This window comes from Notolepis coatsorum (assembly GCF_963971535.1).
Source record: "Notolepis coatsorum genome assembly, chromosome: 2".
In the NCBI taxonomy this organism is placed as follows: domain Eukaryota; kingdom Metazoa; phylum Chordata; class Actinopteri; order Aulopiformes; family Paralepididae; genus Notolepis; species Notolepis coatsorum.
The window spans coordinates 84,976,501-84,994,428 of record NC_140166.1 but is presented as its reverse complement, the minus strand read 5'-3'; the positions used below and the strand labels follow the sequence as shown (position 1 = coordinate 84,994,428).

The window sequence follows — 17,928 nt, the reverse complement described above, 5'->3', positions numbered from 1 at the left end:
GATTACAGTGGCATCGTTGGACCCTGTTTAAAATATTGTGTATTGGAGCGGCTGGGTAGCGCAGTGGACTAAGCACTCGCCTATGACCGCAGAGACTCTGGGATCGAATCCAGCTGTCAGCGCCGCGGTACCTCCGGCTTGGTCAGTCGTCCCTACTAACACAATTGGCAGTGTTAGCGGGTGGGAAGCCGATGGGGTATGTGTCCTGGTCGTTGTAAACGGTGACTCCTACTGGTCGGTCGGGGCGCCTGTTCAGCAGGGAGGGGATCTGGGGGAAATAGCGTGAACCTCTGCACATGTTAAGTCAAGTCAAGTCAAGAGTTTTATTTGTCACGGCATACGAGTATACAATGAAATGCCCCCAGTGAAACTCCTCACTGTCAGGTGAAAAGCAGCCTCTTTTCACCTGACAGCGAGGACTCTCACTGGGGAAGTGTAACGCGTGGTAGGATCACACTATCTCCCCCAGTTCCCTCCCTCGCTGTGCAGGCGCCCTGACCGACCTGTAGGAGTCGCTGTTTACAACGACCAGGACCCACCCCACCGGCTTTCCACCCGCTGACACTGCCAATTGTGTCAGTATGGACGACCGACCAAGCCGGAGGCACCACAGCCGGATTCGATCCCACTGTCTCTGCGGTGGTAGACAGACGCTTAGTCCGCTGCGCTACCCGGCCGCCCACGCTACCACATCCTTAAAGTCAACACTACCACATCCTTAAAGACAATTCTACCACATCCTTAAAGACAATGCTACCACATCCTTAAAGACAATGCTACCACATCCTTAAAGACAATGCTACCACATCCTTAAAGACAATGCTACCACATCCTTAAAGTCAACACTACCACATCCTTAAAGACAATGCTACCACATCCTTAAAGACAATGCTACCACATCCTTAAAGTCAACACTACCACATCCTTAAAGACAATGCTACCACATCCTTAAAGACAATGCTACCACATCCTTAAAGACAATGCTACCACATCCTTAAAGTCAACACTACCACATCCTTAAAGACAATGCTACCACATCCTTAAAGACAATGCTACCACATCCTTAAAGTCAACACTACCACATCCTTAAAGACAATGCTACCACATCCTTAAAGACAATGCTACCACATCCTTAAAGACAATGCTACCACATCCTTAAAGTCAACACTACCACATCCTTAAAGACAATGCTACCACATCCTTAAAGACAATGCTACCACATCCTTAAAGACAATGCTACCACATCCTTAAAGACAATGCTACCACATCCTTAAAGACAATGCTACCACATCCTTAAAGACAATGCTACCACATCCTTAAAGACAATGCTACCACATCCTTAAAGACAACACTACCACATCCTTAACCCTTTCACTGCCGCACTACCAAACGGTTAACCCTTTCACTGCGACAATACACAGAAGGTTAACCCTTTCACTGCCACACGACAGCCGGTTAACCCTTTCACTGCCACACGACAGAAGGTTACCCCTTTACTATCGCCGTCGGTTGTGTGACAGTAAAGGGTTAACCTTCTGTCGTGTGGCAGTGAAAGGGTTAAAGACGACACTACTACAAAGATCCTAGTCTCCACACACACACACACGCACACACACACACACACACACACACACACACACACACACATAATTATCTGTTTATAAGTAAGGGGCTACTGTATGAGTTGTCTTTATATATAAACAGAGATCCATAAAAAAGGTCATGGTCAAAGGTTTTCTCTTATAGTTTAAACATGCCTTTATGAATAACATCCTGTTATGAATATATGAACCACACAGGAAGCAATGGTGCCCCCGATAAAGATCTCCCTGGCAGATGCTGTGCTTTGTATAAAGTCAAAGAGGCCTAAGGCTTAAGAACGTTCAAAATGTATTTGAATTGAACAGGCGCTGCTGCTGCGCCCGCGGCCCCCCTTCCCACTCACGCTTACAAGGAGAAGGAGCCGCTATGTTTTGGTCTCCTCTCTAACACTCTTATCACAGTCGTTTTGTGGCTGCGTCCCAGATCCCATCGCCTGCTTCTCCCCCCCTATAGACTAAACAAGAAGGGCTATCGGCAGACTCCCAGAAAGTCACTCTGGAGACACGTGAAAGGTGGCTCCACTGTGACTTTACTCTGGTTGGTTCTGATATATATGTGACTTTACTCTGGTTCTGATTAGGGATGTTCGATATTGGATTTTTTACCTATACCGATATTGTCCAACTCTTAATTTCCGATACCGATATCAACCGATACCGATATATGCAGGCCCCCCCCCCCCAAAACAGAATAATTTCAGGTAATTAACATTACATATCTCTTGTCGTGTAATTAACACAACATTATGCATACTTTGACAATAAATAAAATCAAAAAATAAAATCCGATACCGATAATTTCCGATATCACATTTGAATGCCAATATCGGCTGATAATATCGGACATCCCTAGTTCTGATATATATGTGACTTTACTCTGGTTCTGATATATATGACAAGGTGGTTCCACTATGACTTTACTCTGGTTCTGATATATATTATGTCCTCTATATGCCGCGGTCCGTGCACTCTGGAGGTGGGGTAACGTTCTGATGAGATGCACTCGGGAGGTGGGGTAGCGTTCTGATGAGATGCACTCGGAGGGAGGTGGGGTAACGTTCTGATGAGATGCACTCAGGAGGTGGGGTAACGTTCTGATGAGATGCACTCGGGAGGTGGGGTGACGTTCTGATGAGATGCACTCGGGAGGTGGGGTAACGTTCTGATGAGATGCCCTCGGAGGTGGGGTAACGTTCTGGTGAGATGCACTCGGAGGAGGGGTAACGTTCTGGTGAGATGCACTCGGAGGTGGGGTAACGTTCTGATGAGATGCACTCTGGAGGTGGGGTAACGTTCTGATGAGATGCACTCTGGAGGTGGGGTAACGTTCTGGTGAGATGCACTCTGGAGGTGGGGTAACGTTCTGGTGAGATGCACTCGGAGGTGGGGTATCGTTCTGATGAGATGCACTCTGGAGGTGGGGTAACGTTCTGATGAGATGCACTCGGAGGTGGGGTATCGTTCTGATGAGATGCACTCTGGAGGTGGGGTAACGTTCTGGTGAGATGCACTCGGAGGTGGGGTATCGTTCTGATGAGATGCACTCTGGAGGTGGGGTAACGTTCTGGTGAGATGCACTCGGAGGGAGGTGGGGTAACGTTCTGGTGAGATGCACTCGGAGGTGGGGTATCGTTCTGATGAGATGCACTCGGGAGGTGGGGTAACGTTCTGATGAGATGCACTCTGGAGGTGGGGTAACGTTCTGATGAGATGCACTCTGGAGGGAGGTGGGGTAACGTTCTGATGAGATGCACTCTGAGGTGGGGTAACGTTCTGATGAGATGCCCTCGGAGGGAGGTGGGGTAACGTTCTGGTGAGATGCACTCTGAGGGAGGTGGGGTAACGTTCTGGTGAGATGCCCTCGGAGGGAGGTGGGGTAACGTTCTGGTGAGATGCACTCTGGAGGGAGGTGGGGTATCGTTCTGGTGAGATGCCCTCGGAGGTGGGGTAACGTTCTGGTGAGATGCACTCTGGAGGGAGGTGGGGTATCGTTCTGGTGAGATGCCCTCGGAGGTGGGGTAACGTTCTGGTGAGATGCCCTCGGAGGGAGGTGGGGTAACGTTCTGGTGAGATGCACTCTGGAGGGAGGTGGGGTATCGTTCTGGTGAGATGCCCTCGGAGGGAGGTGGGGTAACGTTCTGGTGAGATGCCCTCGGAGGGAGGTGGGGTAACGTTCTGGTGAGATGCACTCTGGAGGGAGGTGGGGTATCGTTCTGATGAGATGCACTCGGGAGGTGGGGTATCGTTCTGATGAGATGCACTCTGGAGGTGGGGTAACGTTCTGATGAGATGCACTCGAGAGGTGGGGTAACGTTTTCATTGTCATCTCTTGGCGAGTGAGACGGCCGGGGGTTCAACGAACAGACACAATGCATTATTATTGCTAGTCACCGAATTATCCATATTTAATTCGTTCTTTTAACTTTTTGCACCAAACAAATGAGTAGATGTCAATATATAAAATGTATATCCATTGCGGACACTAAATTAATATTTGTCGAGGCGCAATCCCAAAATTACATATTTTCTCTCCGCTGCTTCAAGCTTAATCTAAAACCTTGTTGATCCTGATCATCTGGCTTGTATTGTTATTGTTACACTAAACACAGTGCATATTTACAAAATTACCCATCATTATTTTTCACTCGTTGTGAATGTTAATTTTTTTACAAAAGAAATCTGACATGTACAATAGTGCTGTATATACCGTATATATATATATATATTTATATTTATATAAATATATTTATATATTTATTATTACTGTATCTATCCACATATGTCTGTACATACCTGCATATAATCCTTTACATACCTGTAGATACTATATCTGTACATATCCCTTATCTACTCTTACTAGCTACGCTGGTGGCCCGTATGACTTACACATACCGTAGTGTCTTTCAAGTGTACCCCTAGTTATTATTTTTAACCATTTAACGGAAATGGAAAACAATAACAAGCTCTGGCAGCGCCTCTGACCGGACCGTGTGGTTGTGTTTGACCCCAGGCCAGTGCTCTCCAGGTCAGTACTCTCACGCCGGCTTCATCCCCTGCCTGCCGTGTCCCCTGGGCACCTACCAGCCGGAGGTGGGCCGCACCTCCTGCCTCTCCTGCGGAGGGAGCCTGCTCACCAAGCGCAGCGGGGCCATGTCCTTCCAGGAGTGCGAGACCAGAGGTGAGAAGAAGAAGAGAAGCTCCTTCCTTCCCGTCCAGTTGTAGACCCACATGACAGCGCTGGTTTTGGTCATACAGCCTGCTTGTTGTAGTCCAGCTGGGTGTTAAAGAGAGAACTCTGCCGCCCCCTGCTGGTGTTGCGTCGCCTGTACACTGTTGTCGGTGCAACTGTTGCACTTGAGTTCTTTGGTCATCTCTCTCTCTCTCTCTCTCTCTCTCTCTCTCTCTCTCTCTCTCTCTCTCTCTCTCTCTCTCCTGTGGAGAGAGAACTTGTTTTTGTGGGTCTATTGCAGTAGATTTATTTAAAGGTGCTGTAAATAAGTGGTCTACATGTTAAAATAATATCTCTACATTCTGACAGCAGACAGAGTGTTTTGGTCAGTAACATTCTGTTATCCCGCTCCAACTTTATCCAATCAGGAGAGAGAACTCCACACTGCAATAATTTTAAATAAAAACTTGTTTTAAGCAAATGTGTCCTTGAAACAAGTAGAATAATCTGCCAGCAAATGTGGCTTGGCAAGACTTCTTGATATAAGTACAAATATCTAGGGATACTGGAAAATGTACATGACGTATATTAACAACAAATACCACCATACTTATGGCACCTTTTCATTTGTGTAATTTGCATTGATTGTGAACTAATGTTTTAACCCTTTCACTGCGACAATACAGAATGTTAACCCTTTCACTGTGACAATACAGAAGGTTAACCCTTTCACTACCACACTACAGAAGGTTAACACTTTCACTACCACACTGCAGACTGTTAACCTGTCTGTCGTGTGGTAGTAAAAGGTTAACCTTCTGTAGTGTGATAGTGAAAGGGTTAACCCTCTGTAGTGTGGTAGTGAAAGGGTTCACCTTCTGTAGTGTGGTAGTGAAAGGGTTAACCTTCTGTAGTGTGGTAGTGAAAGGGTTAACCATCTATAGTGTGGTAGTGAAGGGTTAACCGTCTGTAGTGTGGCAGTGAAAGGGTTAACCTTCTCTAGTGTCTAACCCTAACTAACCTTACTGTCATGCACTTGTCCTAATAAACTAACCTACACTGTAGCACTCAACACCTTGATGAACATTGTTACTCAGCTGATAAGAGTTGTGCCCTTCCTGATGACTTATCGTACAGAACTTGTAAGTCGCTTTGGATAAAAGTGTCAGCTAAATGACTAAATGTAAATGGTAGTGAAGGGGTAGTGTGGTAGTGAAAGGGGTAACCTTCTGTAGTGTGGTAGTGAAAGGGTTAACATTCTTTAGTGTGGTAGTGAAAGGGTTAACCCTATGTAGTGTGGTAGTGAAAGGGTTAACCATATGTAGTGTGGTAGTGAAAGGGTTAAAATCCTGTAGTGTGGTAGTGAAAGGGTTAACCGTCTGTAGTGTGGTAGTGAAAGGGGCAACCTTCTGTAGTGTGGTAGTGAAAGGGTTAACATTCTGTAGTGTGGTAGTGAAAGGGTTAACCCTATGTAGTGTGGTAGTGAAAGGGTTAACATTCTGTAGTGTGGTAGTGAAAGGGTTAACCCAATGTAGTGTGGTAGTGAAAGGGTTAACATTATGTAGTGTGGTAGTGAAAGGGTTAACCATATGTAGTGTGGTAGTGAAAGGGTTAAAATTCTGTAGTGTGGTAGTGAAAGGGTTAACCGTCTGTAGTGTGGTAGTGAAAGGGGCAACCTTCTGTAGTGTGGTAGTGAAAGGGTTAACATTCTGTAGTGTGGTAGTGAAAGGGTTAACCCTATGTAGTGTGGTAGTGAAAGGGTTAACATTCTGTAGTGTGGTAGTGAAAGGGTTAACCCAATGTAGTGTGGTAGTGAAAGGGTTAACCGTCTGTAGTGTGGTAGTGAAAGGGTTAAAATTATGTAGTGTAGTAGTGAAAGGGTTAACCGTCTGTAGTGTGGTAGTGAAAGGGGCAACCTTCTGTAGTGTGGTAGTGAAAGGGTTAACCGTCTGTAGTGTGGTAGTGAAAGGGGCAACCTTCTGTAGTGTGGTAGTGAAAGGGTTAACATTCTGTAGTGTGGTAGTGAAAGGGTTAACCCTATGTAGTGTGGTAGTGAAAGGGTTAACCGTCTGTAGTGTGGTGGGTTAGAAAGGGTTAACATGTGTATTTAAGTGGCACCACAGTGTTAAAGCTCAAACCCTGTGTCCCGCCCCTGCAGTCCGGTGCTCTCCCGGGCACCACTACAACACCAGCACGCACCGCTGCGTCCGCTGCCCCACGGGGATGTACCAGGTGGAGTTCGGTCAGAACCACTGCACCGCCTGCCCGGGGAACACCACCACAGACTTCGACGGCTCCACCAACATCATGCAGTGCAAAAGTACGTCTTCTGTGTTCTTTGTGCGCGATGAGCGAGAGCGCAGACTGCGTGCTCGCGTTTGAAAGGGGAACTGCTACTACCCCGAGTTAGGAATACATACGGAATTAAAACAAAGCACAAATATAAATTACTTTAAAAAAAAAAAAAAACATATAAAATGATTATTATCTGTTACAACCCCAGTACGTCAAGGGGAAGGGGTAAATAACATAAAGGATGACTGTGTTGTAATTTGTGATAAATGAACCAAAGGAAAAATAAAGCAATGCCCACAACAAATGTAGGTGAAAGAAAGTGATATATTGTGCACTTTATACAGTGTATACAATCAAACAAAAACACAGACTAATACAATGAAAATGGTGGAGACACACAACCAAGTGGGGGGGGGGGGGGAAGGAGCTTGAAAGGAATGAACTGAGTAAAACAAAACTAACTCAGTAAGGAATATACTATCTAACTATACATACAAAAGTCAAATAAAAACCTACTCCTCACTACCTACACTACACAAATACAACAGCCACATGCTGGAACGTAACAATATCTCAGAGGTATATGCAGGGCACGAAAATTAACTTTTTGACTCACCGGCCAGTGGCGGGTAGATGGGGAAAATCTACCCGCCAAGCATATTTCTTACCAGCCAAATTATATTCTTTTTTTTTATAAAATATATATATTATATAATCATACTTGTAGTTGTATTATCTGCGAGACATCGCCACCACGCAACAAGTCAAAATGCTCGCTATCTGGAAAACAGCTCCACTGTCTGTGCGTATACTCGAGTAGCCTCCAGCTCCAGCAAGGATTCTCCGGCGCTGCAGCTGGACCCTATACTCTACATTCAGCATGCAAGGATTCTCCGGCGCTGCAGCTGGGCCCTATTCAGCATGCCCTCATGCGATGGAAGCCAGGGGCTCGAATACGCATCGAATCAATCAATGTTATAAAAGACATTGATATCAGGAGCTATCTGTAGCTACTGCTAGCCGGCTAGATAACGTTAAGACAACGCCTCAGTGAACTATTTAGTTTACTGGGACATTTCGTAGTGACTAGTGAGCTAACGTGAGCTAACGTGAGCTACCTAGCCAACGGAGGTATTATGCACTAGAGAGACTATTGCTGGAGCATTTGTTGATATCAGGAGCTATCAGTAGCTAGCCGGCTAGATAACGTTACACAATGCCTCATGTATTAAACTAAAAGTGAATAGTTGACTGGGTCATTTTGTAACGGTAGCTAACGTTAGCTCACGGAGGTCCCACTGACTAGACTAACGTCACGGTGACTGCCCGAGGCAATAGCCTCTGTGTTTACACGGGTGCGGGAGGGGCAGGAGGAGTAGGAGGAGCAGTGCGCTGCATGTCTGTGTGCTTGAGACAGCGAGTGAGAACTCCGCTAAGAATTGGATCATGTTTTTCGATAGGTTTTCACATGACTATTTGATTGCCCGCCACATGGCGGACAGACCTCTCAGTCTCACTCGCCAAACGTAAAATCTGCCCGCCAATGGCGGGTGGCGGGCTCTAATTTCGTGCCCTGGGTATATGGATGAGGAGGCGTTGTGTTGACCGCTTGAGCCCTGGCGTCCCTATCCAGGGGCTAGTGCTCGGCAGGATTATCATTAGTATTATTAGGGCGGCTACGAGGCGTAGTGGGCAAGGCGCTCGCCACGAAATGCTGGAGACGCTGGGCTCGTCAGTTCGAGCCCAGCGCTCCACATTTGCTTTCAGTTTAGCTGGTCGTCCGTACTAATACACATTGGCCGTATTAGGGGGTGGGAAACTGATGGGTGGGGATCGGGCGTTGTGGACAGCGACTCCTACAGGTCGGTTGGTGCGCCTGCGCAGTAGAATCAGGAAGTGTCGGGGGCAGCGTGAGCCTCCCACGTGTTACTCCTCGCCACTGAGAGATCGAGCTGCGCAGGTGAAAAGATGCGACTGCTGTTACCTCAAGTACCGGAGGGGACTTGTGCTATGTATGACTTAGTCCACATTGCAGCCGGCTTGTGGGAGGCAAGAAACAGCGTCCGTGACAGGGGAGGGTTGAATTGGATGATACGAAATTGGGATGGGAGAAAATATAGAAAATGGGAGAAAAAGTGGATAAAAAAAATCATTAGTATTATTATGATGATGATGATGATGATGATGATGATGAATAGTTTATTTTCGGTCTTTGTTTACAGATCAATCAAAAACACACTTGTGTGGACTTTCAAAAGAAAAAATAATAATAATAATAAATAATCACAAATGTACATATTCAAAGTAAGCTCACACACAAAATCCAAACTCAATGACCGAAAAAAGGAATAGGCTGAAGCACATGCTTATTTTTGCCTATCCTTTACAATTCTTAAAAACGAAATATACTTTAATATAAGAAAGAAAAACGTTAAATATGCTGCAAGATATAATTTCTTTTCTTTTTTTTAAGAAAAAAAAACAAAACAAATGTTTGATGTTTTACTCAAAACTGTACTCCTGAATTATTTGATCCTTTAGGGCCTTTTTAAATCTCCCCTGAGAAGTACACAACTTCAACCCGTCACTAAGGCTATTCCACAAGTTAACCCCCAAAATTGAAACACATCTAGCTTTTACATTAGTTCTTACATTTTTACGAATGTTTTAAGAATACACAACCCTCTTAAATTATACTTTCCTTCTCTTGGTTGAAAGAGACATTGAATACAAACTGGTAGGTTCTTACTCTTAGCACGAAAAATAATCTCCAAGGTTTTTATGTACACCATATCTACTCATTTTTATGTGCAGGACTTTATGAATAATGGATTTGTCGATTCAAGGTAACTAGCGTTGTTTATTATTCTAATAGCTATTATCTGTAGTTTAATAATAGGATCTATATTTGTTTTATAAACATTCCCCCAGACCTCAACACAATATGACATGTATGGCACAACAAGTGAAAAATACAGTATATGCAAACATTTCTGATTTAACAGCTCCCTTGTTTTATTCATATTTTCTTTTCATAATATTTTCTTTTCATAGTGTGGAAATTTGGGTTGTATGAAAATGAGTTAATGAGTTGCATAAGATAATAGAGTGTGAAGGGGGTAGGAATACATAAGTTTACACTTCATCCTACTCCTTTTCGAACATTACTGTTTTGCTTGTTTGTTTTTTAATCCGTTTATTACTTTATTATTTTAAATTAATTTCATTTGTTTTAAATTTATGTCAGAAATAAACTCATTCATTCGTACGTGTTATACCCGTGTTATGAGACTTGTTATACCTGCGGTGTGAGACGTGTTATACCTGCGGTGTGAGGCGTGTTATACCTGACGTGTTATAAGACGTGTTATACCCGCGGTGTGAGACGTGTTATACCCGTGGTGTGAGACATGTTATACCCGCGGTGTGAGACGTGTTATACCCGTGGTGTGAGACGTGTTATACCCGTGGTGTGAGGCGTGTTATACCTGTGGTGTGAGGCGTGTTATAGCTGCGGTGTGAGACGTGTTATACCTGTGGTGTGAGGCGTGTTATACCTGCGGTGTGAGATGTGTTATACCTGCGGTGTGAGACGTGTTATACCTGCTGTGTGAGACGTGTTATACCTGCGGTGTGAGGCGTGTTATGAGACGTGTGAGGCATGTTATGAGACGTGTTATACCTGCGGTGTGAGACGTGTTATACCTGCGGTGTGAGACGTGTTATACCTGCTGTGTGAGACGTGTTATACCTGCGGTGTGAGGCGTGTTATGAGACGTGTTATACCTGCGGTGTGAGACGTGTTATACCCGCGGTGTGAGGCGTGTTATGAGACGTGTTATACCCGCGGTGTGAGGCGTGTTATGAGACGTGTTATACCCGCGGCGGGACACGGTCCACAGATGCTAGTGAACACAAACAACTCGCTCCCAAATCCAAGAGCTAGAGCGCTAAAAACTCAAACTTGTGATGTCATCAGCAGCACCCAGGGGGATCTTCTGAGTATATCACGGATGGTGTTCCAGAACTGAGAACACAACTATAGAATACAGCTCATCAAGTGGGTATAAAAACTCAAACCAACATCCAGGAGCTCCAGACTTTATACCTGCTGACATCACAAGTGTGAGTCCGGCCCTCTCTTCCCCTCCTTCTGGCTTTATAAAGAGTGTAGCTCGTATTCACAACAAACATCGATCAAACTTTCCCGGGCCATGGAAATAACGCATTTGCATTTTTTTTTTTTTTTTTTTTCAGTTCAGTTCAGCTTTAATTGAGTCAGTTCAAAATTTACTTAATTTGGTAATAATAGAGCATTCATAGGATAATTATTTTCGAAAACCTGCTTCTTGGATTGAAAGTAAATGAACCCAAGACCTGGTCCCTCTATTGATGGTCCTATTTTACAAGCCGTCAGTGACTAAACCTGTCTGATGTGCCTCTGCCACTTGTGGAGAGTTATATGAGGTACATTTATGCTTTCATAAATGTTCAACTACTATGTCTTTATGTCTGTATCATCCTATATATTTTTTTTTATACACAGTTTTTCTTTATTTTCCCTTTTCAACATGAAACAAGACAACACAATACAATAACAATACTAATAAACAAGACATCACAGGACAATAACAGTAATAATAATAATAATAATAATAATAATAATAATAATAATAATAATAATAATAATAATAATAATAATAATAATAATAATAATAATAAATATAATAATAATAATAATAATAATAATAATAATAATAATAATAATAATAATAATAATAATAATAACGACAATGACGGCGACTTGCATTTGCATTCTTTAAGCCTATTATTTCACGGAGGAAATGAAACACGGAGCAGCGTGTGTGCCACTTTGGCCTCGTGAAAACGATAAGCGGCCACTGCTTCTGTGTGTCCTCACCCTGTCGGAGATAATTAGCCGCACCACCACGACGACGCTACATGGTATTTGACACGGTGCTGTTACTCCTCAGACCGACAGTGTGGAGGAGAGCTGGGAGATTTCACTGGCTACATCGAGTCCCCCAATTACCCGGGGAACTACCCGGCCAACGTGGAGTGCACCTGGTTCATCACCCCGCCGCACAAGCGCCGGATCCTCATCGTGGTGCCGGAGATCTTCCTCCCCATCGAGGATGAGTGTGGAGACTTCCTCGTCATGAGGAAGAGTTGTGAGTCTCAGCCGTGTGTGTGTGCGTGTGTGTGTGTGTGTGTGTGTGTGTGTGTGTGTGTGTGTGTGTGTGCGTGTGTGCGCGTGTGTGTTTACTGAGTCTTTGTAAGTCAAATGAAAAATTGCATGGGTGTTTTGTGTGTGAGTGTGTGTGAGAGAGAGAGAGAGAGAGAGAGAGAGAGAGAGAGAGAGAGAGAGAGAGAGAGAGAGAGATAGATGTGTGATTTATCCACAGTTGACTAGATTGACGTAATGAATGCGGCCTGATTGGTGTGACTGGAGTTAACGGCAGAACGACGTGCGCTCCTCGATCCACAGCCCTCTCCAACTCCGTGACCACCTACGAGACGTGTCAGACGTACGAGCGCCCCATCGCCTTCACCTCCCGCTCCAAGAGGCTGTGGATCCAGTTCAGGTCCAACGAGGGGAACAGCGGGAAGGGTTTCCAGGTCCCGTATGTCACCTATGACGGTGAGGAGCATGTTATGATCCCGCCCTCTTTTCTGGATCCTCCAATCACAACCGCCACGTTGCCCCCCGACGGAGACCGGAGGGTCTCAAGAAAAGAGGGGTCTGGGTTTAACCCTTTCTCTACCACACTACAGAAGGTTAACCCTTTCACTGCGACAATACAGGTTAACCCTTTCACTGCGACAATACAGAAGGTTAACCATTTCACTGCCACACGACAAAGGGTTAACCCTTTCACTGTGACATTACAGAAGGTTAACCCTTTCACTGCCACACGGCAAAGGGTTAACCTTTTCACTACCACACTACAGAAGGTTAACCCTTTCACTACCACACTACAGACGGTTACCCGTCTATAGTGTGGTAGTGAAAGGGTTAACCTTCTGTAGTGTGGCAGTGAAAGGGTTAATAAAGGTAAATTATATTGTTTATCCTTTTGACATATTGTGCTGGGTAAGTGTGACACTAAGAAGCTGTTTGTTACACCGGTTTCTTTCAGAGGACTACCAAGAGTTAATAGAAGATATAGTCCGAGACGGAAGGCTGTACGCCTCGGAGAATCACCAAGAAATTCTCAAGGTATGGAGTCTAAACCTGTAGTATTCAAAGTAATTGACTGTCATCTTTATATTTGTCATCGCAAAGGAACCATTTATGCAGATAGATTTTTGGAACCCTAGTCCTATTTGCTACTTATGATCAGTAGAGTCCTTTCTCAGTACATTATGGAATATTCAGATCGTTTTATTTGCCATATGCAACAAGTACAATGGGATTCTTACTCTCCGTTTGCTCCACAGCTCATAAAGGAATAAAAACAATTAACAGAATTTAAAAAGCAGGTATTTATATACAATAAACTGTCTGCGGTATGCACAATAACATAAGTACAAATAAGTATAAGTAAATAAAAATAAGTACACATATGCATAATAAGTACACATTACATCAAATATTACATAAAATGCTGACATGTTGTCTTAAACCGAGGGGACTAGTTGAAAGGAGATATGTACGTAAACGTCGCCAACAACAGTTAAACTAGTGTGATGCTGGCAATGAGCCAAATGGGAACATTTATTGGTGTCCTTTAAAGCTAATCATCAGACATTGTCTGTCAGATATTCACAACCAATGACAAGAGAGCATTTCCTAAAGGCTATAGGCACAAATTAACTGGTATGCTTTTGTGTCCCCCAAGTGATGTCACAATGTACTTTCATTTTCATTTGACATTTGACCCTTTAGTGTAGGGAGAGAGGGAGAGGTGATCATGTTGTTGGAGAATTAAAAGAGATAATTTTGCTGAATACACGCACTCACCTTTTTCCACGATAGATTTGTCTTGGATTCTTAGTTTTCCAGATTCCATGAAATTCGACCAATCTCTGCATTGGAGACTAAAACCTACTCCACTGTATATTCTGTTACATTTTTGTTTCACATCGACACAGATATCATGTTCTTACAGCACCCTCTATTGGAGACATAAAGAAATACAAGTTACAATTAGCATTTAATTAAATTAGATTAGATTCACATGTATTTTGTACTTGTAGCACACGTACAGTACAACGAAAAGAAGTCTGGCATCCAACCAGAGTGCAAATGTAACAGTAAAGTGCAATAGTAATATACAATGTACAGGTGATTAAATTGGGTATAAAATATATAAATTAGTACTACTGAGTAATAGTGCTAATCAGATGTATGTACAGAGTTGTAATATTAATATGTACAGTGATACAGGTATAAAGACACTATGGTAGTAAGTCATACTGACCAGCAGCGTAGCTAGTAAGAGTAAGTAAGGGATATAGATATAGTATCTACAGGTATGTAAAGCAGCTATATGCAGCTATGTATAGACAGATGTGGATAGATATATATACGGTAAGAATAAATATACACTGTATATACGGTATATACAGCACTATTGTACACGCTATCATGCAGCGATATGTGGGTAGACTAGTATGAGCTAGGTAGTTATGATTATTAGTTACAATTTGCATTAGCTTTACCTCTGCACAGATTAAAGGCCTTTTATTATTTTCCATTCTGGTGTGTCTTCCCCCCCGACAGGACAAGAAGCTCATGAGAGCGCTGTTCGACGTGTTAGCCCACCCTCATTCTGGTGTGTCTTTCCCCCTGACAGGACAAGAAGCTCATGAGAGCGCTGTTCGACGTGTTAGCCCACCCTCATTCTGGTGTGTCTTTCCCCCTGACAGGACAAGAAGCTCATGAGAGCGCTGTTCGACGTGTTAGCACACCCTCAGAACTTCTTCAACTACACGGCCCAGGAGTCCAGAGAAATGTTCCCGAAATCCTTCATCCGATTTCTGCGCTCCAAGGTCCTGAGATTCCTACGCCCTTAGGGTGGGGGGGGTCACCGTCATCCCGCCCTGTGGAGATATATCCTTTTTCTGTCAGGTACTGGTGGCCACACGATCTGTGTTATCCACTGGTGCAAAGTGAAATACATCCTTTAGTTATCCTGTTCTCACACAGGGCCAGTACTGAAGTGGACTATACACTAATTAACACAGATCCCTGAAGATTGATGAAAGCTGTCGAGTGTGGGGCTTTTTCTTCAAGTGAACTTTTACCTGGACCTCTTGTGACTGATGGCCTGCAGGGTGCAATGCCCAGACAAGCCTCTCTGACAGTCACTGTTTCTCCCATACTTTTGTAAAGTATGTTAATAAGCAATACATTTGGACTGACTTTCCAACCTCCATTTGATTTTCATTATCCTTCTCGGGATTCAAATCCAAAGTGGTAGTCTGCTTTTATTTTTTATATATTTTTTTATGATTTCTTGGTGTTCGGGTGAAACCGAGGAGATTCGACCACATCTTCACTTCGCTATCGGTAGCACACATCGATTTGAACGCCGCTAAATACAAATTCATATCGCGAAGTTATGAGAATGTCGTTAATAGTGTGGTAATAAGACACTCACGTATGGTAGCTATTGATATATGTACTGAATGTCAGCAATATATAGTGTGTATCTTGTAGTTATAACATAGGCCACTAATCACGTTTCACACGTAGAACTGAATGGTTGACAGAAATACTGCTGAGTATATGAAACAAATATAGCACAAACGTGACCTTTTCCCCGGGAGCGTTATAGCACTACAAGGCATGTAGTGACGCCACAAAAGCAATTATCCTAATGAATGTTTTGTATATGATGTAAAAAGTCTTAGATGAAATGCTAATAAAGTGTAGCTATTACATTCCTGTCACCTACAGTATGTAGTACTGACATCTCTTTGTATGTTTTGCTGCTTCAAGGTAACTTAATGTTTTGCCTCTTGTCCAGAAAGAAAACCTCTTCTCCCAAATAAGTAGATGGGTGGGTTTTTCTGGACACGTCCGTTACTCTGTACAAAATGCCTATGTATCAATTATTTTCACTCTGATCCGGAAACCAAAGACATCTTTTTCGCTCCTAAATTGCTCAAAGAAATAAGCTCACAGGGGTGATGTCACTAGAAATACAGAGCAATAGCAGGGTATAAAAGTGACAAATGATCAGAAGTGAAGAGAGTTTTGTAAAATATAATTGCTCTATTCACTTATGTCTTTGAAAAGACATGTATGTATATTTTTTATTGTTTGTACATCTAACATGCTGTAAATAAAGCTGGTAAACATATGTTGTGGGTCGTTTCAATCCATTAGTTGTTTCGATAATGTTAGCGCCGCAGTTTCAGTTTGCGGCAAATTGATATACTGCAGATAAGCCAAGGCATTTGTTTCAATTTAACAGGGATGGGGATTTTACAAGCCACACTGTCCCTTTTCAGACCAGCTAGTGTAGTGGAGGTACAGGTATGGTCAGGGTAATAGAAGAAAGACATAGAAAGACAATAGGCTATACAAATATGAGAAGATATATAGTATAATTATATTAGGGCCCACCTCGATTAGTCGATTAGTCGACTAATCGATCGAAAGGAGCCGTAGTCGACTGCCAACCTCTTAGTCGAATGCAAAAAAATATATATTTTTTTTTATAAATCATTCTTTCCAAAAGCAAAGAGGCCTTGAAGCGTATAGCTAACGCTAATGGTGCACATACCAGCGAGGCTAACTGCCTAAGAAAACGGGCACAGAGGCAGTGAAAGAGGATTTCACACACTAGACATCAAAATGTATCCATCAGTGGACCAATTGCATGCTTTCACAGAGGACAAGAAGCCTTCAGTCGACTCCTTCATACATTAAGCACCCCCCACAGCCCATGATGATCCCCCCAAAATTCAGGGGGGTAGTCTACTACCAGTCAAATTGGAAAATGTCTGCCAATCAAAATCGACTATACAAATCCTTAGTCGGGGACAGGCCTAGTATATTAGATATATGCCATATAGCTTTATTGTATCTTATTATAATGTGAATTTCTTCAGGCCTCTCTTGGCAAAACCTGAGGTGTGGCCAGCAATAGCAACCCCTCCCCTATCCCCACTTAACTCCTCCCCCTATCCCCACGCAACTCCTCCCCCTATCCCCACTTAACTCCAACTCTCACATCAGACCAAAACAAAAAATGCAAACAAAGTGCAATTCCCGAGAGAGACACCTTTACCTTTTTGCTCTTTGGCAGCATTGCAGATTCTACCTTTAAAGCCTCAAACCATGTTTGCGATCATATCAATGTGGGGGTATATTCACATACAGTTCATGTTTTGGTGGAGTGGCTGAATGAATGAAAACTTTATTTAACATATTGCAGAATGTGTACAATACAGTACGGCTCAATACACACAATTGTTAAGGGGATGCAGACCAGAGAAAGACGTTTGTCTTGTTTAAATCAGGGTCCCCCATTTTCAATTCATAGTGACATTTATGACATACACAACATACATGACATCATGACATTTATGACATAGGGACATACATGACATACAGGTATTTAGTACTGTTACATTTGTGACATATACGATATGCAAATACACAGTACTGTTACCCATAGATCCTGACAAGAGTATATACATATGATGGGGAGGAGACTGTACATTAGGAGGGGGTGGGGGGGGTTTGGACATTTACGGTGGCCAGTTGCGAATTGCAGCCTCCCGTAGGTGCTCTTTAAGAGCGGTTTTGTATGTGGGTAGGGATTCACATTCCTTTACAGCTTTGGGTAGGGCGTTCCACATTGATGTGGCATAATTGCGAAACGT

General features: G+C 43.4%; 1 protein-coding gene across 3 annotated transcripts in view; it reads left to right on the top strand.

Moving 5' to 3' along the window:
- The window catches only part of scube2 (signal peptide, CUB domain, EGF-like 2), an 86,937-nt gene extending 70,611 nt beyond the window's left edge, over window positions 1-16,326 (top strand). For all 3 annotated transcript variants that reach the window (XM_084309186.1, XM_084309185.1, XM_084309184.1), the window contains 6 exons: window positions 4,612-4,779; window positions 6,929-7,090; window positions 12,060-12,257; window positions 12,575-12,727; window positions 13,227-13,306; window positions 14,959-16,326. In XM_084309186.1, the coding sequence (XP_084165312.1) occupies window positions 4,612-4,779; window positions 6,929-7,090; window positions 12,060-12,257; window positions 12,575-12,727; window positions 13,227-13,306; window positions 14,959-15,105 (908 nt within the window). In that variant the 3' untranslated portion in view covers window positions 15,106-16,326. The remainder of the gene's footprint in view (window positions 1-4,611; window positions 4,780-6,928; window positions 7,091-12,059; window positions 12,258-12,574; window positions 12,728-13,226; window positions 13,307-14,958) is intronic.
- Window positions 16,327-17,928: the final 1,602 nt, after the last annotated feature.